The sequence below is a fragment of the Balaenoptera borealis genome (genome assembly GCF_965194805.1).
Source record: "Balaenoptera borealis genome assembly, chromosome: 20".
NCBI classification, from domain to species: domain Eukaryota; kingdom Metazoa; phylum Chordata; class Mammalia; order Artiodactyla; family Balaenopteridae; genus Balaenoptera; species Balaenoptera borealis.
This window is the reverse complement of record NC_138879.1, coordinates 35,926,193-35,950,899: the sequence shown is the minus strand read 5'-3', so window position 1 is coordinate 35,950,899 and position 24,707 is coordinate 35,926,193. Positions and strand designations below refer to the sequence as shown.

General features: G+C 43.0%; 1 protein-coding gene across 11 annotated transcripts in view; it reads left to right on the top strand.

Moving 5' to 3' along the window:
- The first annotated feature begins 6 nt into the window (after positions 1-6).
- TEX14 (testis expressed 14, intercellular bridge forming factor) overlaps positions 7-24,707 on the top strand; it is a 47,052-nt gene continuing 22,351 nt past the window's right edge. For 8 of the 11 annotated variants that reach the window (XM_082371984.1, XM_082371992.1, XM_082371991.1 and 5 more), the window contains exons 1-11: positions 7-394; positions 1,480-1,672; positions 3,056-3,984; positions 7,405-7,511; positions 10,166-10,291; positions 10,491-10,579; positions 13,794-14,075; positions 14,918-15,018; positions 17,307-17,426; positions 19,219-19,285; positions 21,622-21,703. In XM_082371984.1, coding sequence (XP_082228110.1) covers positions 170-394; positions 1,480-1,672; positions 3,056-3,984; positions 7,405-7,511; positions 10,166-10,291; positions 10,491-10,579; positions 13,794-14,075; positions 14,918-15,018; positions 17,307-17,426; positions 19,219-19,285; positions 21,622-21,703 — 2,321 coding nt within the window. In that variant the 5' untranslated portion in view covers positions 7-169. The remainder of the gene's footprint in view (positions 395-1,479; positions 1,673-3,055; positions 3,985-7,404; positions 7,512-10,165; positions 10,292-10,490; positions 10,580-13,793; positions 14,076-14,917; positions 15,019-17,306; positions 17,427-19,218; positions 19,286-21,621; positions 21,704-24,707) is intronic. The other 3 variants (XM_082371989.1, XM_082371988.1, XM_082371986.1) reach the window with 3 other exon arrangements.

Genomic DNA, 24,707 nt, shown 5'->3' with positions numbered 1-24,707 from the left:
GAGTCTGACACTATTTTTTCCTGTCTCTGTGGCAGGGATTTCCCTGTTATTTGGGTCAAGTGGTTTCTCCTTTGTTATTGGGCTTCTGGTAGTTTTTCTACAGAGAGAAATTAATTTTAAAGAGGTTGAGTGACTTGACAAAGGTTAGACAATTTCATCTGATTTCTTAATGTCTCTCCTTCCTATGGCTTTTTCCTTAACAGACAGCATACCCTGGGATGACTTAGATGGCTCAGTTATTAAAGAAACCATAGTCCTGGGAAATTATTTAGAAGCTGATGTCAGGCTTCCGAAACCTTACTATGACATTGTTAAGTCAGGCATCCAGGTCAAGCAGAAAGACCGAACTATGAACCTTCAAGATATCCAGTATATTCTGAAAAATGACTTAAAGGTAAGCTGTGAAGTTGTTGGGAGTTTATTTCTGCTTACCTATCTCGGGATAGGGAGTTAGAGACCAAGAAGAAGCTAGAGACCAAGTTGTAGGATATTTTGGAAATCCTCATTTCATTACACCCTTTCTGTGTTCCCAAGAAAATTCTAACTGCCTAACTTGGTGAGGGCAGCAGGGAATTGCGGAGGGAGGCTGCGGAGTGTCAGTACGTAAAAGGGACACCCTGTTGGCACACAGTGCGATTCAGTGAATGACAGCTACTGACTTTTTAAAAATTTTTATTTTATTATTTTTTTTGTATTTTTGGCTGCATTGGGTCTTTGTTGCTGCACGCGGGCTTTCTCTAGTTGTGGCGAGTGGGGGCTACTCTTTGTTGCGGTGCACGGGCTTCTCATTGCGGTGGCTTCTCTTGTTGGGGAGCACGGGCTCTAGGGGCACGGGCTTCAGTAGTTGTGGCACACAGGCTCCGTAGTTGTGGCTCGCTGGCTCTAGAGTGCCTGCTCAGTAGTTGTGGTGCACGGGCTTAGTTGCTCCGTGGCATGTGGGATCTTGCCAGACCAGGGATTGAACCCGTGTCCCCTGCATTGGCAGGCAGATTCTTTTTAAATTTTTTTTTATTTTAACTTTGGGTTTATTTATTTATTTATTTTTATGGCTGAGTTGGGTCTTTGTTTCTGTGCGAGGGCTCTCTCCAGTTGCGGCAAGTGGGGGCCACTCTTCATCGCGGTGCGCGGGCCTCTCACTATCGCGGCCTCTCCTGTTGCGGAGCACAGGCTCCAGACGCGCAGGCTCAGCAATTGTGGCTCACGGGCCTAGCCGCTCCACGGCATGTGGGATCCTCCCAGACCAGGGCTCGAACCTGTATTCTCTGCATTGGCAGGCAGACTCCCAACCACTGCGCCACCAGGGAAGCCCCAGGCAGATTCTTAATCACTGTGCCACCAGGGAAGTCCCTGTTATTACTTTTAAATATTGGTAATTAACAGTTAATTCGTTTATTAGGACTACAGTCAGTCTACCCAACAGGAGTAACAGGGAGTTTATTTGACACCTAGATATGTTTCTAAAACACCAGTGACATTCAGATGATTGCAGATATGTCCTTGCCAGTACTTCCCTTGTTACAGGATTTTATTGGAGCCCAGAGAACTCAGCCAACCGGGAGCTCCAGGGTGCAGAGATATGAACTCCATCCTGATGTTAATGTCTGTTTAGGAGTGACTTCAGAACATCCAAAAGAGACCCCTGACTTGCAAATAAAAGAGCTGAAGAAAACAGGTATGGCCTTAACCCACAGGTTTTGACATGAATGTGTTCTGAGAGCTGCAACTAATCAACTCCTCCAAACTATACCCATAACTTATACTGGGAAAGATGGATGCCTTAGGGAAAAATCAAGATCCTTAAAATTATTAAGTTAAACTTTTTGAGCTCCATATACACATTGATTGGATCCAGAACTGTGCAGTAACAATCTGTTTCTTTCTAGTATGATTTAGGAATGTATTTAATTGTTTCACAAATAAAAATGGTGATTTTTAAAATTTAAAACTATTATCTGCTCATTATAGAAAATCCTAAACAATACAAAAAAGATTACTTAACATTTTAATTTGTTAACATTCTGATGTTTCCTTCCAACCTTTTCTCTAAAGCCTTACTGCTTTTTAGTATACTTGGAAACCTTAGAACTCTGAGCTGGAAAGGACCTTGCAATCATCTGGCTTGATGCCCTCATATTCCAGATGCGAAAACTAAGGTTCAGAGAGGTTGTGGCTTGCTCACAATTCCAGGTTTATTACACAGCTGGAACATAGGCCTTTGGATTCTAGCCAAGTGACTATTCTCTGACTCTTTGGACAGGCCTGGAAGCCTCCAGAATGGCAGTCCAAGCTCTTATTACTTTGGCTCCTCTGACCCATTCTCTGCGAGCTGTACACCATCAACCAGGGGTGGTGGGTAGTCAGTCCTGGAGTTATTTTTTGAGGTATTATCTCTCTCAGTGCAGTGGCTTCTTGGGCAGTGTCTCAGCTTCTTTTATCAGATGTTCACAAAGAGCACAACTTGAACTGACATGAATATTCAAACACCTTTTGTGTAAAGTATGAATTTAGTCCTAAGACTCAGGGGCCTGTAATTTGCTTGTCCTGAAGTTATGTATGTTTTGAACATACTATAACTTAAGCTTAGAACATTTCCTCCCGGGTTTGATCTTTCCCAAATTTTCTTTTTTTTTCTTTTACATATATATATATATATATATATATATATTTATTTATTTATTTATTTAGTTGGTTGCACTGGGTCTTAGATGCAGCAGGTGGGCTCCTTAGTTGTGGCAGGTGGACTCCTTAGTTGCGGCATGCATGTGGGATTTAGTTCCCTGACCAGGGATTGAACCTGGGCCCCCTGCATTGGGAGCACCCAGTCTTAACCACTTCGCCACCAGGGAAGTCCCCCAAATTTTCTATCTCAACCCACGTCAGAATAGTTCGAAATACCCTCTCACCCTCTGTGTGTGTATCTGGTAGTCTTCCTAACTGGAAAGGGAGTGGGAAGAAAAAAACTTTTTTCTGTGTTCTCATGCCACTTGAGCAACAAGCCAAGGCTGCTGAGCTGCTGCAATCACTTTAATCAGCTGCATGTTGCTACTCTTTTCAGCAGGTGGTCAGCTTCATTCACCAAGGGGTCACTCTGCTCCCACCGAGAAAGCAACACCAGAGCCTCTGGTCCCAGACCCAAGTCTGGAGGCCCAGGAGACACAGAACCAAGGCGCTGCTTCTCCTGCTTGCTCTGTGGGGGAAGAGGCCAGGAGCCCCAGCCCAGGTCAGGCAAGCCTCTGCAGCTTCGAAATCAACGAAATCTACTCAGGCTGCCTGGACATGGGAGATGACAAAGAGGAAGAGCCCCCAGGAACTGGTTCATCTCTTGAGGGGGCCAGACAAAACCAGGTAGATGAACTGAAGTCCATGGAAGAAGAGTTGGAAAAGATGGAGAGAGAGGCGTGCTGTTTTTGCCATGAGGACAGCAGCTCTTCGGAAGCTGACACGGAGCTCTCCTTTGAGGACTGGGACCGGCAGGATGGGTCACTTAGCTCACCCAGCCTGCCTGAGCCAGCCAGAGGAGCCAAGGGCGACGTGAGCAACAGGTCCATGACCGAGGAGTACATCAGTAAGTGTGTGCTGAATCTGAAGATCTCACAGACCTTAATGCACCAGAATGCCAGTTTCCTGAGGAATATTCAGCAGAAGCTAGATAAGCTTGAGATGACACAGAAGGAGCAGGAGGAGCGCTGGTCTCTGTGGGCCTCTTCAAGAGAGTTTGCAGACGTCTGTGACTTACCTTCAGCCCTGGGCCCCCCAGCTTCAAGCTATGTTCCTCCTGCCATGCAGCTGCCAGGGGACCTGCAGCCGGATACTGAAGGCAACTGCCCGACCCTAGCAGAGTCTCCAAGAACAATGAGGGACTTTCAAGGAGGACATTTTGGCAAAAGGTCCAAGAAAAGAAGCAGCTGTGGCTGGACACCTTTCACCCCTTTCCCCCGAGTCACTGAAGAAAGCACTAGGGATCAGTTGGAGAAGGGCCAACAGGTAAGGCCGAGAAGGGGGGCAGGGCAGCATAAGCAGGACCTGGAGCCGGGGTCAGCATCGCCCCTCACCTGCCAGCAAGGACTGACGTCAGCGCAGCCAACTCACAGCAGGGTCCTCTTGGCTTTGGGAAGTAAGGCCTCTAGGTTGGAATTCCAAGATAGATAACTCTTCACCTCCTGTTCCAAACCCAGCACACGGCCCGTGTCCTTCTCCGTAAATTCAGAGAAGTTTGAACCATATGAAATTGTTGTTTTATAGGTTAAAATAATCAAGTATTGACACTTTTATAGAGTTCAGCTCACCAAATATGGTATCTTGGGCAGGTATTAATCCCCATTCTAAATTGCTTATTAATTCATTCATTCACTCATTCAACAAACATTTATAGAGCCAGAGGCTATTTATTAGACCCTGGGATATTATGATGAATGAACCACAAGCTCTACTATGAGTATCTCAGACACCAGTGAGGGACAGAAAGACTCGATAGTCAAAGAAGATGCCTCAGAGGATGTGAGAAACCAAGGGTTGAAGAGTGGTTCCTCCATGAGCTTCTTAAGGACAGCTCTTACTCATGCTGTGTCCCCACACCTAGAAGGGGGCCTAGCACGTAGAAGGTACTTGATAAACGGTCATTGAGGGAAGGACTAAACGAGTGAATTTGAACAAGTTCACACATACAGAGCTGGCTGCCTCTTGAATCAGAATTTTAGAGGTGGATCGAGCCCATCCTTTTACAGAGTGTGAAGCTCAAGCTCAGAGACTTAAACTTTCCAAGATCCACTGGTGTGACTGAGAGCGGGGTGGAGTAGGAGAGGTCAGCACCACTGGAAGGAAGATCTTATTACTAAAATTATTTAGAGTTGCTGGCTCATGGTAATAAAAAGCAGGCTTTTGGTGAGTTTTATTATTGTTTTAAAATCCTCCACCTGCAGTGCACCCGCTTAGGCCTGCACAGGGCAGATGACTCCTACTTAACCCCCATGCCTTGCTGCGCTACTGCCAAGGCCCACAGCTGGTCAGGGGCAGGTTTCTGACTCCCAGTCTAGTGCTGTTTCACTGTTCCTTGCTGAATTTCAGTGAGGCTTCAGTCCTCACTTAGAACATTTGGAAAAGCCTTGGCATTTGTTTTTATGTAAAGAGGAGACACAAAGAATTTACTTAGATTCTTAATTTTTCTGTTTCTATTGGAAGTTAGAGTTTGCTAGAAAACCATTAGAAATACTTTTATTGTATACTGTGTTTTGATTACCTATTGCTGTCCGACAACAACAACAAAAGCCCAAACTTAGTGAGTTAAAATAACAATGTTTTATTATTTCTCATAATTCTGTGGGTCAGGAATATGACAGGGCTTAACTGAGTGATTCTTCCATTCCATGTGGCACCGGCTGGGATCACCCCCTCGACTGCATTCAGCTGGAGGCTGGGCTGGGCAAGAAGGTCCAAGAAGGCTTCACTTACCTGTCTGGTGCCTTAGGCTCCCCCAGATGGCCTCTCTCCGCACTTGGCTTTTCATTCACCCAAGCTGCTCTGCAGCATGGCAGCTGGCTTCCCAAGTGAAAGCTGAAGCTGCCAGGCCTCTTAAAAACTAGGACAATGTCACTTCTGCTGTTTTTCTGTTGGTCAAAGTCATGAAGCCAGCACAGATTCAAGGGGAGGGAAGTAGATTCCAGCTCCCAAATGGCAGGGAGGGAAGGAATTGATGACAGCCATTGTTGGAAGCCATCTACTAGTACATAAGACTATGTGGAAAACAATTATACCATATTTCAATTGTTCTTTAAAAAGTGTACCCTGGTTTTCTAGCATAATCAAGGAATAAGGCATTTTCACCTAAATGAATTTTTCAGACAATTGAAATTCATTCTTTTAATTTCTCCATTCTCAAATTTTTAATCATACTGAATGAAAACATTACAAACTTCCCATTATTCTAAATACCTATTTTGGATATATTCTAAATATATTCTGGCCTTTCCTTGGTGACCGTGACATTTTTCTGAACATCTATTATTGTGATGTTCCATGATACAATGCTGCCGCCACACAAAAGCCTGTGGAGGTTGTATTCCAGAGAGATTATGATCATTTTTACGTATCTTCTCACCTTTAGGCATCCTACTACCATCCCCAAATCTCACATTTGTTGCCTTAATAGATTAGGAAATATAATTAACTAAGTTTGTTAAAATTGGAGTAAGCAGATCCCAAAGTCTTTCTTTTGGATAAAGGGCATAGGCTTTAATTTATTTTACTTCTACTATTTCCGAAGTATTGTGGCCTTTTTTTGTTGTTGTGTTTTATTTTCATAGCATCCCCCTGGTGGATTTAGGTAGATATTATTGTCCCTGTTTTATGGATGAGGAAACTGAAACATAAGGCTCTCTTAGGTTAGTCTGAGCAAAGATCAGACTAGAGCCCAGGGCCTGGGGCTCCTGCCACAAAACCTGCTGCCTTAATATAGGGGAAAGTTTTGGGATTTTTTTTTTTTTATAAATATATTTATTTATGTATGTATGTATTTATTTTTATTTTTGGCTGCGTTGGGTCTTTGTTGCTGCGCATGGGCTTTCTCTAGTTGCGGCGAGCAGGGGCTACCCTTCGTTGCGGTGCACGGGCTTCTAATTGCAGTGTCTTCTCTTGTTGTGGAGCACAGGCTCTAGGCGCACGGGCTTCAGTAGTTGTGGCACTCGGGCTCAGTGGTTGTGGCACATGGGCTCCAGAGCGCGGGCTCGGCAGTTGTGGTGCACGGGCTTAGCTGCTCCGCAGCATGTGGGATCCTCCTGGACCAGGGCTCGAACCCGTGTCCCTTGCATTGGCAGGCGGATTCTTAACCACTGAGCCACCAGGGAAGTCCAAGTTTGGGGATTTTTGATGTCTATTTTGTCTGCTCCTTCTCCACTTGTGCCCTGTTCAGCCTGGAGTCCTGGGGACCAACATTTCTATGTAGAGGCCTCCAGCTAAGAGATGTGTTACTAGATGTGAAACATGCAAAATGAAATTGTCTTGAGGGGTCTGGTTAGTTCTACACACTTAGCGAGAATGGCTTTAAAAATAGAATGTGAAGGGACTTCCCTGGTGGCGCAGTGGTTAAGAATCTGCCTGCCAATGCAGGGGACACGGGTTCGAGCCCTGGTCCGGGAAGATCCCACATGCTGCGGAGCAACTAAGCCCATGCGCGCCACAACTACTGAAGCCCGTGTGCCTAGAGCCCATGCTCCACAACAAGAGAAGCCACTGTAATGAGAAGCCCGTGCACCGCAACGAAGAGTAGCCCCTGCTCGCCACAACTAGAGAAACCCCACACATGGCAACGAAGACCCAATGCAGACAAAAAAAAAAAAAAATAGAATGTGGGAGTGAAGGGAAGAGGAATTCCTTCATCAAAGCACTGAAACATGTCTACTGATTTTTAAGCTGCCATCTCTTTGTGGTCCTGGAAAACAGAGCAGAGGTGAACAGTTTCAGCCTACTCACGGAGCCAAGGACAGTTTGGAAAGAAACAGGAACCAAAATACCAGCAGGTGGGTTAACATTGTATTGTTCTTTGTGTCACCATGTCTTTAGACTCCCATGTGACCCTGAGGCCACTTAATGATCTTCATATGTCTAGTGACAAAGAGATTGTGAGAGATGAGGCATAGTAACACAGAAACAGATCTTGGCAAGTTCTCTCCGTTGCGTAAGTGAGAAGAGTGGTATAATGGAGACTTGCAGGGGACATCAAGTGGCTGGCAGGTTAGCCAGACAGAACTCATCTGTTGTCAAAAGCAAAGCATCCTGCCTTTCTGAAACTGCCCAGATTGTGGGGTGTTTTTTTTTTTTTGGTCATACTGCGCAGCATGTGGTATCTTAGTTCCCCAACCAGGTACTGAACCTGCACCCCCTGCATTGGAAGCACAGATTCTTAACCACTGGACCGCCAGGGAAGTCCCCAGATTGTTTTTCTTATAAAAAGAATTGCCAAGTTATTCCATGCACCAGTGCTACAGAGATCAAACTATGTGAAAACCAGTGTTGTTCAAAATAAGCATCACTGACTCTGGGGGACAGAAGGAGGGGGTTGAACGGTATCATTGTTACCTTGCGGCCTCTGATTTTTAGCCAGATCAACGAAATGAATTGGTTTCAGCACAAATCACTAGAAGGAGAGCGTATGCATACGCTGGGTTTTTAAGAACTTAGGTAAAACAAATTTTATTTTGCATAAGAGGAATTATTGTTATTTTTAAATTTATTTATTTATTTTTTAAATTTTTTATTTTATTTGTTTATTTATGGCTGTGTTGGGTCCTCGTTTCTGTGCGAGGGCTTTCTCTAATTGCGGCAAGTGGGGGCCACTCTTCATCGCGGTGCACGGGCCTCTCGCTATCGCGGCCTCTCTTGTTGCGGAGCACAGGCTCCAGACGCGCAGGCTCAGCAATCGTGGCTCACAGGCCCATTTGCTCCGCGGCATGTGGGATCCTCCCAGACCAAGGCTCGAACCCGTGTCCCCTGCATTGGGAGGCAGATTCTCAACCACTGCGCCACCAGGGAAGCCCTATTTATTTATTTATTTATTTTGGCTGCACTGGGTCTTAGTTGCGGCATGTGGACTCTTAGTTGCATCATGTGGACACTTAGTTGTGGCATGCCGGCTTCTTAGTTGTGGCATGAGAACTCTTGGTTGTGGCGTGTGGACTCTTAGTTGTGGCATGCATGCAGGATCTATTTCCCGATCAGGGATCGAACCCAGGCCCCCTGCACTGGAAGCACGGAGTCTTACCCACTGGACCACCAGGGAAGTCCCTGCATAGGAGGAATTATTAATGGAGCAATAAATGTTTTTCAAGGTAGAGTATTATATCAATTTAGTTTTCCTTTTCTGTGGTTAAATGGCAACATTAATCCACAGCCTGAAGTTAGTCCTCCTGGAAAAAAAATTTTGTTCCTACCCCCAGTGGTGACTAAAACTAATGACAAATTTGCTGTTCCATTCATTTTGGTTAAATATGTACATTAAGAGAGAATCAAGGAAAATGCCCAGACATTTTAGACGAGTGTATTTTACCTTTACAAAGGAAATTAACTGAAGAACCACCTAACTGGCATCAGAGAGTTTAGCAGTCACATCACTGACAGAGGCAGATGGAGTGACAGTATAGCCACTGGATGACAAAGCAACAGCTGTAGTTGTGGCTTCCCCTGCCCAGCTCCACCCTCTTCCCCCAGGAGAACAAAAAACTGACCAAAGAAAAGTTTAACACTTTGCTACCAATCCACCTAGTCTTTTTGTATGCTTAAAAAAATTGTAATTGTATACGTGTAGGCAATTTTGTATCCTCAGTTTTTGCTTTATATTAGAACATGGTTATCCCTTGTTATTAAAAACATCCTGTAAACTTACTTTGAAATTGTTGAATTTACCCCATTGTTGAATTTTAGATTGTTTTATTCTTTTTTTGTTGTTGTTTTCCTGTTAAGAATAGGGCTACAGTGACTTGTCAGTAAATCTTTTTTTTTTGCATTTTGGGTTATGTCCTTGATAGATTCCCAGAAGCAGAGTTACTAGGTCAGAGGGTTTGAACATTTTAAAGATTCTTGATAGCTATTGCCAAATTGCTCTTCAAAGAAACTGATTAGATGTGACCTTTCCAATTCAACAGCCTCTCTTCTCTCTGATCCAGTGGGAGAGTGGGGTATTCTGGATAAAAGGGAATTCACATATATGCCATAGATCACACATTTGCAAAGAGTTAGTTTAATAGGTGATAACATATATATACTCATGGAATATTTAAAGGAAAAAGAAACTCCCTTGTTTTGCAGATGAGGAAACCTTGGCCCAGAGAGATTGAAGTTTGCCAGAGTCAGACAGCTAGCCATTGGCAGGACATGGTCTCGAACTCAGTGAAACTAGGCTGAAGATCTCTGAATGTTCTTCAGAGCCCCTGGTGCCTCAAGACCATCTTTACAAATGCTAGCTAGCTATTGTGCTATCACTGATATGCAGGTGTGCATATTACCAGAGGATTCTGATCAAAGGGCAGGAACAGCTACTGAACCTTCACCTATGTTCTGTGGCATTGTGGCAGGGCTCTGCTACAGCCCAAGGACCAGGATTCTGTCTGGTGCAGCTGTGTTTCAGTTGTGGGTCTTCTACCTCGAGATCTTCTAACCCACTCCTTTTATTTCTTAGCCAGGGAAGGCCTAGAGAGTCCAGTGCCCGAACCAGAACGACACAGCTCAGTAGTGCACTCCTCACTGTGCCAAGGCACCCACAGGGACCACTCACGTCATCCAGCCCTGGCTGGGGCTCTTCCAGGTAAAGCCTTGTGGGCTGAACGTTGGGAAGTCTAGTGCTCCCTGGTGGTGGGTAGGAGTCGGTGAAATCTCAGGAACGGCTCAGAGAATAGGGGACAGTCCTCTGGGTGGGCTGATGGGCTTGGGGTTGTGCCAAGAACTTGAGCAAACTGATGTGTTTGTGTCCACTCGCCCCCTTCCCCCAAATCTATGCAATTCAGGATCAGTATGGAATCTGTGTCTTCTAAAATCTATAACACAAAGTCAAGAAATAATGAAGATGCTGGAGAGAGACACTTAAAATGGAAAAGTGAGTATAAAGTCATGGATTCTGTTGAACAAAATGAAATTTAAAGTATCTTTCTAACCTGGTTGTTATCTGTAAGTACACAGCCTATATTGCATTGTTCTCCCATATTCTTTTCTTTTTAGATCATTCCATTTTAAAAGCAAGACCTTTCTGATTACAAACCGCAGAAGAGAAGTGCTTTTTTCATTTCTATACTGTATAGGAAATAACTTCTATTCTACATGTGTATACATATATATATGTATGTATGTTATGTAACACATGTAGTAAAAATACATGATATAGATGTTTAATATATAACATTATTAAGGTAGAGAGCTTGCAGTGTCACTTTCACATATTCTATGGGCATTATCCTTTTGTATCAGTTTAATCTTGTAAGCTTAAAAGGATACAGCGTCTATGTTTTTTGATACTAATGCTAAGTGACATTGCAAAAGTATAGAAAATTGTAGTGAAAACACACATGAACACATACATATGTACTCCCAAAATAATGAGCTCAGTGTGGTCTAGAAAGGCTAGACAAACTCAAATAGAATTCCTTCTGTTAGTCTCTACAGACTAGGGGCTTCAGATGTCATTTTCTTTTTTTTTTTTTTTTTTTTTGTTGTTGTAACTTCTCCTTTTTCATTTCTGATTTTATTGATTTGAGTCCTCTCCCTCTTTTTCTTGATGAGTCTGGCTAATGGCTTATCAATTTTGTTTATCTTCTCAAAGAACCAGCTTTTAGTTTTATTGATCTTTGCTATTGTTTTCTTTGTTTCTATTTCATTTATTTCTGTTCTGATCTTTATGATTTCTTTCCTTCTGCTAACTTTGGGTTTTGTTTGTTCTTCTTTCTCTAGTTTCTTTAGGTGTAAGGTTAGATTGTTTACTTGAGATTTTTCTTGTTTCTTTAGGTAGGCTTGTATAGCTATAAACTTCCCTCTTAGAACTGCTTTTGCTGCATCCCATAGGTTTTGGGTCGTCGTGTTTTCATTGTCATTTGTCTCTAGGTAATTTTTGATTTCCTCTTTGATTTCTTCAGTGATCTCTTGTTTATTTAGTAACGTATTGTTTAGCCTCCATGTGTTTGTCTTTTTTACGTTTTTTTCCCTGTAATTGATTTCTAATCTCATAGTGTTGTGGTCAGAAAAGATGCTTGATATGATTTCAATTTTCTTAAATTTACTGAGGCTTGATTTGTGACCCAAGATGTGATCTATCCTGGAGAATGTTCCGTGCGCACTTGAGAAGACCGTGTAATCTGCTGTTTTTGGATGGAATGTCCTATAAATATCAATTAAATCTATCTGGTCTATTGTGTCATTTAAAGCTTCTGTTTCCTTATTTATTTTCATTTTGGATGATCTGTCCATTGGTGTAAGTGAGGTGTTAAAGTCCCCCACTATTATTGTGTTACTGTCAATTTCCTCTTTTATGGCTGTTAGCAGTTGCCTTATGTATTGAGGTGCTCCTATGTTGGGTGTATATATATTTATAATTGTTATATCTTCTTCTTGGATTGATCCCTTGATCATTATGTAGTGTCCTTCCTTGTCTCTTGTAACATTCTTTATTTTAAAGTCTATTTTATCTGATATGAGTATAGCTACTCCAGCTTTCTTTTGATTTCCATTTGCATGGAATATCTTTTTCCATCCCCTCACTTTCAGTCTGTATGTGTCCCTAGGTCTAAAGTGGGTCTCTTGTAGACAGCATATATATGAGTCTTGTTTTTGTATCCATTCAGCAAGCCTGTGTCTTTTGGTTGGAGCATTTAATCCATTCACGTTTAAGGTAATTATCGCTATGTATGTTCCTATGACCATTTTCTTCATTGTTTTGGGTTTGTTTTTGTAGGTCCTTTTCTTCTCTTGTGTTTCCCACTTAGAGAAGTTCCTTTAGCATTTGTTGTAGAGCGGGTTTGGTGGTGCTGAATTCTCTTAGCTTTTGCTTGTCTGTAAAGCTTTTGATTTCTCCATCAAATCTAAATGAGATCCTTGCCGGGTAGAGTAATCTTGGTTGTACGTTCTTTCCTTTCATCACTTTAAGTATATCATGCCACTCCCTTCTGGCTTGTAGAGTTTCTGCTGAGAAATCAGCTGTTAACCTTATGGGAGTTCCCTTGTATGCTATTTGTCGTTTTTCCCTTGCTGCTTTCAATAATTTTTCTTTGTCTTTAATTTTTGCCATTTTGATTACTATGTGTCTCAGTGTGTTTCTCCTTGGGTTTATCCTGTATGGGACTCTCTGCGCTTCCTGGGCTTGGGTGGCTATTTCCTTTCCCATGTTAGGGAAATTTTCGACTATAATCTCTTCAAATATTTTCTCTGGTCCTTTCTCTCTCTCTTCTCCTTCTGGGACCCCTATTATGCGAATGTTGTTGCGTTTAATGTTGTCCCAGAGGTCTCTTAGGCTGTCTTCATTTCTTTTCATTCTTTTTTCTTTAGTCTGTTCCGCAGCAGTGAATTCCACCATTCTGTCTTCCAGGTCACTTATCCGTTCTTCTGCCTCAGTTATTCTGCTATTGATTCCTTCTAGTGTAGTTTTCATTTCAGTTATTGTATTGGTCATCTCTGTTTGTTTGTTCTTTAATTCTTCTAGGTCTTTGTTAATCATTTCTTGCATCTTCTCAATCTTTGCCTCCATTCTTATTCCGAGGTCCTGGATCATCTTCACTATCATTATTCTGAATTCTTTTTCTGGAAGGTTGCCTATCTCCACTTCATTTAGTTGTTTTTCTGGGTTTTTTTCTTGTTCCTTCATCTGGTATATAGCCCTCTGCCTTTTCATCTTGTCTATCTTCCTGTAACTGTGGTTTTTGGTCCACAGGCTGCAGGATTGTAGTTTTTCTTGCTTCCGCTGTCTGTCCTCTGGTGGTTGAGGCTATCTAAGAGGCTTGATGGGAGGCTCTGGTGGTGGGTCGTCATTTTCTTATAAAACCTTCACAACAAGAAGGTCCATCTACAAGTTTCCTGTTACTTTGTACTCTAATTCAGCAAAAAGGGCTGTAACTAACTGAAATTCTGCCTTTCCCTTACTCTATCATCAATTCTCTCCTCTCCTCTGCTTCAGGCCAAGCAGGGCAAGCTAAGGATGATGCAATTCCAAAAAAGCAATCATTGTGACAATATGAGCTATAAAATATGACATAACTCTTTAAGAATCTAAAGCTTTTGTTTCCAGCATTCACAGTGATCTTTTAAATACTGCTTTCTCTTACATCCAGCGGAGGTGAAAGAAATGGCAGAGAAAGCAGCTACTGGGCAGCTGGCAGTACCTCCTTGGCATCCTCAGAGTAGTGTGACTTTAGAAAATGAGGCTGAAAACAGGCCTGATCCCCTGCTGCAGCCCCTCATTAGGGTCCCTGAGCACGTGGATTGGCGGCAAGCTGTAGAGCATCCCAAGAAAAATGATGAGCCAGGAGGAAATGGCAAGTGTGACAAAACAGACAGCAGTGACCACAACAGTGACCAGCATGGCAGACAGCCAGGGCCTCGAAGTTTCACCGGTAAGTTCAGTTGGACGAGTCAGGGTAGGTGAGCTCTATCAAGCTGTCAGCTCTCAAAAATAAGTAAACCTCCTAGAATATTTCCTTTGGTCTTCTCTCCTTTCCTACCTGTCTGGGAATCCTGAATTCCAGGGGAAAGCAGCATACCCTTCTAATCCCACTGTCCTTCAGACAGGTAAAGAAGTCCAGAGATTCGTGAGTTTTTCTATTACTGGAGCAGATTCCTTTGTCCAAAGGAAGTAAAATAATCTCCATGCACTGACCCTGGATCTGGGTCTAACCTCACAAAGAATTGAACCTTTTACCTGAGGGCGTTGATGGAAGGCCACTCCCTATTGCCCACTTCTTTGCGTTGCATTTTAAGCCAGAAAAATTCCACTGGCTCTCAGAGAGTCTATGCCTGAGGAACTTAGAGACAAATGACATTTACTGTCATCACTTTTAGAGATTTGTAGGTGAAAACTGAAGACTGTGTATTTCCACCTGGTAATTTGCTTGCAATCAGGGCATGGGATATCGTTTCACAGTTGTTTGCAAATCAAAGGAAGGTACATCTAAAATTATTATTTACCTTAGGTAGAAAATCTATTGGTTTGGATTTTTTTGGTATTTAAAATCTGTTCCTTGTCAAGCATCGCTCTTGAATGGGTAGGCAAAAGGGTGGCTGATCCAGGGCCACGTGCTGGGACCAGGCTAGCCTAACAGTCTCCACTTTGATTTGATATATGAAACATGGCCACTCTTGGCAGAATATGCATACATCTCTTCTCTTATGCCACCCTTTGCCCCTTCCATGCCATTTGAATATCACCGAATGACAATGATTGTGTTATAATTATTAGGTATCAGGCACCTGCCCCCCAGAAAATATGAGCAGCCAGAGCATAGTGAAGTCTTTCAAGCAAAGTCTGATGCACCTGTGGTTGTTGAGAAGTCTTACAGCGTAAGTCATACTGCCTGGAGAGCCAACTTGAACCCAAAGACCTACTAGAACTGAGTTGTTATGTATTATGACATTGAAATAATATCTATAGTAGTTCTTTTTTGTTGGAGCATGTGCCCTCATGTCTCTGACATGAACGAAGAAGTCTTTCCTCCCTGCCTGATACTTTTTGAGTTAGTTCAACTCAAAGCATTGTGTATATTGGAGCTTGGGGAAAACACAGACAAGTGTTAGATTCAGCTCTGACCCTTGAGCTTTCTGTCGAGTTGGCTAGACGAGACCAACTCTTTTTTTTTCTAATCAATTAATTTATTTATTTTTGGCTGCGCTGGGTCTTTGTTGCTGCGTGTGGGCTTCCTCTAGTTGTGGCGAGAGCGGGGGCTACTCTTCGTTGCGGTGTGAGGGCTTCTCAGTGCGGTGGCTTCTCTTGTTGCAGAGCACGGGCTCTAGGCGTGTGGGCTTCAGTAGTTGTGGCTTGCGGGCTCTAGAGCACAGTCTCAGTAGTTGTGGCGCACGGACTTAGTTGCTCCACGGCATGTGGGATCTTCCTGGACCAGGGATCGAACCTGTGTCCCCTGCATTGGCAGGCGGATCCTTAACCACTGCGCCACTAGGGAAGTCCCAAGACCAACTCTTAAAGCACGGTCAGTTACCAAAGCTCGTGACTCAGGTCAGATTGAAGTAGGAAAAGCAAGGCCAGGGTTGCGATGAGAGTACCTTCACCTGGAATGTCACCCAAGACCCAAATTCAGCTTTCAACTCAGTGGAAGGAATGTGTTCATGCCTGAAACCTCTGCCTCAGCAAGATCCCTGGGATACAGTCATTTCCTAGCATTTGCATTGGGGTTACAGCCTTGCTTCAGGGATTTAATGCATTTTTCAAGCATGCAGTTGGGCTATAGTCCAGCCAGAGCAAGGAACCAAAATTTTTGTAATCACCATTGACGTGGGATCAGGATCATTTAAAGAATATAAACAGCAGCTGAGAATGAAACAATGTAAAAAGCCAAGTGTGATAACATTTGAGGTCTTTCTCGAAGAACATACTATTGTATTAATCATAGCACACAAACCGCTCACAGGACAATTTATTCTTTCTCTCATGTGAGGGCTGGAAGGATGTGCCACATTCAGCATACTGGCTTGGCTGGAGAAGCAGCTCTGTCAGGGAAGTGGGGAAGGTATGGGAGGCCAGGCTTGTCTGAGAAATTTCAGTTTGACATGAGAGGTTAAGGAAAGCAGCTGCTAAGTGCACAGAGGAGGAAGTATGGCAAAAGCAATGTCCAAGGAAATAAACCACAAAACCTCTGCAAAGGGATGACTGAAGGTGAGGGAAGGAGCCAGTTGTCTGGCCATGTGGTGATCAGGGCCTGAACGTAGAGAAAGAGCAAAAAAGGAAGGGGTAGAGTGGAGATGCTGAAGAAATAACTTACTTTATTTTATTTTATTTTTATTTTTGAGATTGCATTGCTATTTTAAAAATTATGCTTCTTTTTTTTATTTATAAATTTATTTATTTTATTTATTTATTTTTGGCTGTGTTGGGTCTTTGTTGCTGTACACGGGCTTTCTCTAGTTGCAGAGAGCAGGGGCTACTCTTCGTTGTGGTGCGCGGGCTTCTCATTGCGGTGGCTTCTCTTGTTGCGGAGCACGGGCTCCAGGCACGCAAGCTCAGTAGTTGTGGCTCACGGGCTCTAGAGCGCAGGCTCAGTAGTTGTGGTGCACGGGCTTAGTTGCTCCGCGGCATGTGGGATCTTCCTGGACCAGGGCTCGAACCTGTGTCCCCTGCATTGGCAGGCGGATTCTTAACCACTGCGCCACCAGGGAAGCCCCAAAATCATGCTTCTTCGCTTGCCTTTAAACGGGAATACCTGAGGGAGTCCTAGTTCTGAGCAGCCTCAGCCTGGAGGACAACACCAACACATGGACTGTATCTAGGCTCTTGAGGATCAGGGTGTTTAAATTCAGTCCCCAGCTTGAGTTGTCTAGGGACTTTTTTCTTCCTGTGAATTTTAGAGCAAAAAGGTCACCCAGCCTCCCCCCACTTCCACTGTGCAGGTAAGGATGTTGAGATTCAGGACTGTCATTTGTCACATTTGCTCCAGGGGGTTCACAGCTCACTGTGGGGAAAGAGGGCCAGAGGTGCAAGTAGGCAGGAAGGTCTCAGAGAGTGTCACCCCGACCACAGAGTAATTTTTGATACCCCATCATTAACACTGCATCCAACTATAAAGGGATTTGTTTACAATAAACACCAACTTAAAAGTGATTTCTTACCTTATTAATAGGATCAGTCCGTGCAATCAACTTGTTCACCAGAGTTTTCTGAAGACGTAACAGATGAATTTTTAACTCCAGACCATGAATATTTTTACTCCTCAACTGCTCAAGAAAACTTGGCTCTAGAGGTAAAAAAATTTTTTTTTAATAAATTTATTTATTTCTTTGTTTTTTATTTTTGGCTGCATTGGGTCTTCGTTGCTGTGCTTGGGCTTTCTCTAGTTGAGGTGAGCGGGGGCTACCCTTCATTGCGATGCGCAGGCTTCTCATTGCGGTGGCTTCTCTTGTTGCGGAGCATGGGCTCTAGGTTCACAGGCTTCAGTAGTTGTGGCACGTGGGCTCAGTAGTTGTGGCTTGTGGGCTCTTGAGTGCAGGCTCACTAGTTGTGGTGCACGGGCTTAGCTGCTCCACGGCACGTGGGATCTTCCCGGACCAGGGCTCGAACCTGTGTCCCTTGCATTGGCAGGCGGATTCTCAACCACTGCACCACCAGGGAAGCCCCTAGAGGTAAAAATTCACAGTTCAGGATAAAGTACATCTTCAGCTTTCTCCGTTGCCTTATTCCTTTAAAATTATTTTTATTAAGAAAAATAGCTTACACGTAAAAGTATATAATGTCAATTTATCAGTGTTTTTGTGTGTTTTGAAAAAACATGTGAAAAATAAGATTTTTGATAATGAAGGTCATAAGCAATTTCTCCCAAAATTGTGGTTCCTGCATTTGTACAGCACTTTGTACTTCTTTTTTCAAAATACTTTCCTTCATGTTACCCAATTCACACATCCTTCCTGAAGGGAAGAGAAGGCAGCCTGCTGTTATTCCTCTGTGTGAAGAAGAACTGGTGAACGCAGATGTAGGCAATTAGCCCTGGCCTGGCCAGCTTTAGTGGTGAGACAGAGCCAGGAATAGAGGCACAGTGTCAGCAGTGAATGTGAGGCTGTCCAGTACACAGGGCTTTGTCTGGGATCTGCCTAGCTTTTGCAAGAACCTGTTTGTACAGAGTATTTTCATTTATAAAATGAAACTTATTGGATTCTCTTATTTACTTATGTTATTTTCACCTCACCTGTCCCCTAACCTGCCACTTTTTGAGGTTCTTTTACTAATATGGAAGGTACGGTAGAGGAAAGAGAGGATTGTACATGTCAATCACAACATTTGACTGACAAGAAGAATTCAGTGATGCATCAAAAAGCGTAGTTTCCACTTGTTGGCACTTCTGAAAACTCAATTAGAGCAATTTTCCATTATTAATCCTTTAAACATTCTTGGTTTTACGGTGGACTGGGATATTAAGAAAATCTTTAATAAAAATATATAAAGTATATATACATACATATGTATATACATGTAACATGTAGATGTATATAAAAAGTATAACCGAGAAAACTACACACATCTTTAGTGTACAGCTCATGAATTTTTACATGCTGAACACACTCATGTAGCCAGCACCCAAATCAAGAAATAGACCATTCTTGATCCCCCAAAAGACCTCCTTGTGTTTCCTCCCACTCCCTGCCTCCCCTCAAAGGAACCAGTGTTCTGACTTCTCACCCCATAGAGTAGCTTTCCAGTCTGGGCCTTTTTTCCTACCCTCTTTGGCTTTTCTGATAAAGCTCCCAGGAATCAGAACATCTTTGTTGGAAGGTTGTGGTGAGGAGGGGATGATGAAGGGAAAAGTCACCCGATTCCACCTCAAAATGGGAGGTGGGGGAAGGCTTGTTGTTGAGGAAGAACACATAGTACAAATAAGTTCTTAATGTCTGTGATGAAGGTTTGTTCTTTTTCTATAGAAGATGTAGGAACCTTATGAAGATTTTCAAGGTTTAAGAACATCAAGAAATTCTCTCTCCACCTTCTGATGATATGTCTGCCTCCAGTGACCCTCCTTTCTTTGCTCTTTCATTCTTTTGTAGACCTCAAGTCCCATTGAAGAAGACTTTGAAGGAATACAACATGCTTGTGCTCGACCTCAAGCCTCTGGTAATAAGCCCTCAGGGCAGATTCCTTTGAGAGTCCCTCATCTTTACTTTCTGTCAGATCACACATGTTTAGAGCTGGAAAGGTCCTTAGAAATAACCTTCCAGGCCTTCCATTTTACAAATGAGAAAACTTAGGCTCAGTGATTTCCCCTGCCCCTCACTAGTCTCATGACATCCATACATCATGTTATTTATACCTCCCCTTGCATTCTTATAGCATACGTTATAGCAGTTGCTTCTTCTTCTATTTTCCCCCTGTAGTCTCTTTCCCTAGATTTCAGGCTCTTTTGTGGCACACAGCAGGTGTTCAGTTATCTTTGCTGAGCTGACCTAAGGGATTGACCTAGGCCACACAGCTAGTTATTGACACAGTGACAGCCAGAACTAGGTTTCTGTGTCCTTCTCTACCCCAAAAGGCAGAGTTTCACCATCATTTTCCTCTGGTTGCTTGGCATCTTAGCAAAGGGTTAATAATAGCTAATAGTACAGTCAACGTAACATCCTTCCCTTGGGAGGCCTTGGGTTCTATATAACTTAGCAACTGCTTCCCGTTACATGGAAAGTTAAACTTGGATCAGCAGCTGGGGTGTGACACAAGACAAGATACAAGTGAACTACAGGTTCTGATACAGGCATTTTAAAAATTGTGCACTTTAGCTCTTTTAAGGTATGCAACATCCATTTTTAAAACCAGGGTTATCCACCTACCAAGCCATGTAGCTCGGTCCAGGGTCGTGTCTCAACAGTCTGAACCTGGGCTGGGTGGGTTTAGGTTCTGACCATACTCCCTTCCTCCTGCTGCATACTCCAGCTTCCATCTCTAAACTGATTCAGGTCCCCATCACAGGCACAAGCATTTTAAGAAGCTGTAAGCTTTTAGATGAACAGTTAAATTCTCAGGACAATATGTATTTAAAGTTCCCAAACCTGGGTCTCTGGCCACCCAGCTCTTTCTGTGGCGCCTCTGCCCATGATCACTCTCTGTGTGAGCCTGACCTGTACATGGCCACTTCACTAGTGTTTGGAAGAGAGTTGAGTAGGATAGAGAAGTTATGGGGCAGGCAGGTCAGAAAACCAGGGCTAGTTGGATACAAACATCTAAAGTACATGTAGAAGCCTCTGATTTCTACTCTGTTTCCTCCTTTTAGCCCTTCTCCTCCCCCTTTTTCGCTAGGGCTCTGATATATCAATATATCCTCTCCATACCAGGCAATACAACAGGGGTAAAAGTTGCATACATGCTGGGTTCCAAGCCCAGTTCTGCCACTGATTTTTTTTCTGCATTACCTTGGGCATGTCACTCCACCTGAGAGCCCCACTTTCCCTCCATGTAAAGTAAAGGAGAAAGTTAGACTCTAAAATCTCTAAGTTCCCCTCCAGGTCTAAATTGTGCTTATTAGGAATTCATTTATGCTTTCCAGGTGTTTACGCTTTCTAGGCATTTGAAAAGGGGTGGAAAGAAGAAGAACCCCTATGCTTCTCCACTGGTGGGGTTTCAGAGTAGCTTGGCTTCTGCTGAAGGTGGCACTTTTATAGTGGGCCTCCCATTGCCTACCAGACTACCTCCTGGACCTGAAGAATGGCAGGGGGATCATGAGCATTTGCCAACAGGGCAGGCTGGTCTGTCTGTCCTCTTCTCTATAAACCAGAGCTATGTAATGGTGGGAAGGAAAATGGATACTGGCCCCGTGTGTCCAGAGACCTTACTGAGAGTTGGGGAGGAGTGACTTCAGATGCTTGAGGCCAACGAGAACAGAAGACGGTTGAATTAGCTCCTTAGTACTCAAGACCCCATCCCCACTCTTTAAGTGGTGTTTGGTGGCCAAGAGACACAGTTAATGTTCTGGGAATGCCCAGCTAATGGTCTTTTCTTTTCTTTTTTTAAAAAAATTTTTATTTATTTATTTAATTTTATTTATTTTTGGCTGCATTGGGTCTTTGTTGCTGCACGCAGGCTTTTCTCTAGTTGTGGCGAGCGGGGGCTACTCTTCCTTGCGGTGCACGGGCTTCTCATTGCAGTGGCTTCTCTTGTTGCAGAGCACGGGCTCTAGGCATGCGGGCTTCCGTAGTTGTGGCACGGGAGCTCAGTAGTTGTGGCTCACGGGCTCTAGAGCGCAGGCTCAGTAGTTGTGGCGCATGGGCTTAGTTGCTCTGCAGCATGTGGGATCTTCCTGGACCAGGGCTCTACAGTGCTCACTCCAAACCCAGTTAGGAAGCACTTTGTTTATACAGATTATTTCTTATTCTGGACCAGACCAAGGAAAATTCTAGAGAATGAAAATAATAATCTGGGTTGGCAAAAATTCACTAAAAAATGCATGTACTTTATTCTTTCAGGTGAAGAAAAGTTCCCAATGAGAAAAAACCTTGGAAAGAATGCTGAAATTTTGACCAGGTCTCAATTCCAACCTATACGAAGGTATATGCTATTATTTTATTCACAGTTTCAGACTCATAGAAGTAATGTTAATTGATGGTAATGCCCCATATTTATATGTTGCTCTTCTTCAAATATAATAGCCACCATGTTATAACAGTAAGCTTTGGGCAGCTTAGCTTTGTTAGGACTTGTTCAGCAGAATTGTGAGGGGTCGTGAAAAGGAGTTGTTATCTGTATTCAGATCCTGACTCTGCTTTTCTAACTTGGTCAGATTTCTCAACCCCTCTCTTCTAGCTCCCCATTTGTAAAATAGCGATAAGAATCATCGCTGGACATATTGTTAATTGAAAAAAATGCATAACAATGTATGTAATTTAATAACATCTGTGTAAAAATGAGAGGGAAGGGAGATACCTCTAATCCTTGTAGCGTGTCGACATTTCTGGAAGTCTATACAGTGGTTAACTCTGGAGAGAGAGTCCAGAGGTTTTGCTTTTTATCTTATAACCTTCTTTGCTGTTGGAATGTTCTACCATAGGCGCATACTATTTTTGAAAGAAAAAGCTACTTTGTTTTTTTTTTACTTTTACAAATGAAAAAGAGAAATTCCGTCTGGTTGAGGAAAGTTTCTGTAGACAACATTGAGTTTTATTTTTTCACCTCTCTTAAATAATATATTTTCAATTCTATTGAATAAATGGAAGATTCTAAATTCAAAAAAAAAAGAATTCTTACTGGGAATGTTGACATAGAGATTAAAAGTAATAATATGACTTCTGGGCATTTACCCAGAGAAATGAAGAATTATATTTACCCGAAAACACATACATGGGACTTCCCTGGTGGTCCAGTGGTAAAGAATCCGCCTTCCAACGCAGGGAACACGGGTTCCATCCCTGGTCAGGGAACTAAGATCCCACATGCGGCGGGGCAACTAAGCCCATGTGCCACAACTACTGAGCTTGTGCACCTCAACGAGAGAGCCCGCGTGCTGCAAACTACAGAGCCCATACGCTCTGGAGCCCGCGCACCACAACTAGAGAGAGAAAAACCGCATGCCACAACTAGAGAGAAGCCCGCACACTGCAATGAAGAGCCTGCACTGCAATGAAAGATCCTGCATGCCGCAACTAAGACCCGATGCAGCCAAAAAAATTTATTTATTTAATAATAAATAAATATTAAAAAAAACCAACACATACACGAACGTTTATAGCAACTTTATTCATAATAGCCAAAATCTGGAAACCCAGATGTTGTCTAACAAGTGAATGGTTTAACAGAGTGTGGTACATCCATACCATGGAATGCTCCTCAGCAGTAAAAAAAGAATGAACTATTGATACATGCAACAACCGGGATAAGTCTCCAGAGAATTGTGCTGAGTGGAAAAAGCAACCCCTGCAAAGTTATTTACTATATGATTCCACATTTATAACATTCTTGAAATGATAAAATTGTAGAAATAAAGAATAAATGAGTGGTTTCTAGGGGTTAGGAAAGAGATGGGAGTGGGGGGGAAATAGACATGGCTATAAAAGGGCAACGTGAGGGGTACCTGTGGTGGAAATGTCCTGTATCTTGACTGTATCAATGTCGATATCTTGGTTATGATATTGCTGAATAGATTTGCAAGATGTCACCATTGAGGGAAACTGGGTAAGGTGTATTTCTTAAAACTGCATGTGGACTTTCCTGGTGGTGTGGTGGTTAAGAATCCGCCTGCCAGTGCAGGCGACATGGGTTCGAGCCCTGGTCTGGGAAGATCCCACATGCCACGCAGCAACTAAGCCCGTGCGCTACAACTACTGAGCCTGCGCTCTAGAGCCCGTGCTCCGCAGCAAGAGAAGCCACTGCAATGAGAAGTCCGTGCACTGTAAGGAAGAGTAGCCCCCGCTCGCTGCAACTAGAGAAAGCCAGCGCGCAGCAACAAAGATCCAACGCAGCCATAAATTAAAAAAAAAAAAAAAAAAAAAGAACTGCATGTGAATATATATACAGTTATTTCAAAATAAAAAGATTAATTAAAAAACTAATAATAGAGGCGAAGTGCCTGGTACAGTAGCATTCAATTTACTTTCTCTTTTCTGGACCTCAATTTCCTTATCTATAATAATGATAGCTAGTATTTCCTAAGCAGTGACAATATGCCAGGTACTCTGTTTTGTCAAATTTAATTCATATAACAACCCTCTGATTTCACCAATACAGGAAGCAGAGGGTTTTTTCCTTAGGTTGTACAGTTAGTAAGCAGCTGTATCATTAGGATAGGCTAGATTATGTTATGTAACACACGACCCCCGGATTTTAGGGGCTTTAAAACAACAGAAACTTGTTTTGTGCTCATGCTCCACGTCCATCACCAGGAGTGATCTGTGCTGTATTACCTTCCGTCAGAAATCCACACGGAGGGAGACTCCATCTTTGTGCTTCTTCTCTTACTGAGGCAGGAGAAAAGGGAACATGGTGAATTGTGCACTGGGCTTTTAAAGTTTCTGCCCCAAAGTGAATCACATCACTTTCACTTGCATTTCACTGGTTAAAACAAGTCATATGGCCATTTATGTAAATTAGGAGGGCCAAAAAGTACTGTCCTACATTGTGCTCAGCAGGAGAAACAAATATTTAGTGAACAGAATTAATAGTCACAACTCAATCCAAAATCCATGCTCTTTCCTTTATACCATTGGTCTCACAGGATTGTGCAAAGATTAAAAACGTGGAAACATTTGGAAGGATTTAGCGTGGGATCTGGCTTATAGTTTGTGTTTGAATATTGAAAATGAATCTTAAATATTGGTTAAAGTAGAAGCAGGTCAAGTTTGTCTTCAGAATTCTTTTCTGGCCATTTTTTGGCACAAGCCTCCCTTGGCCTCCCCTGATACTCCATGCCAAGAAGCTGTTTCACAGTTGGTAAGGCCCCATGGCTGTGCCCTTTGCTCCATCATCCATCCACAGCAAAGTTCCCGTGCTCCGTTGATTTCCTCAGGAGCTTGCTCAGCCAGTAGCATCGTTGGCTGGTTTCAGATGGGCTGACCCTTAG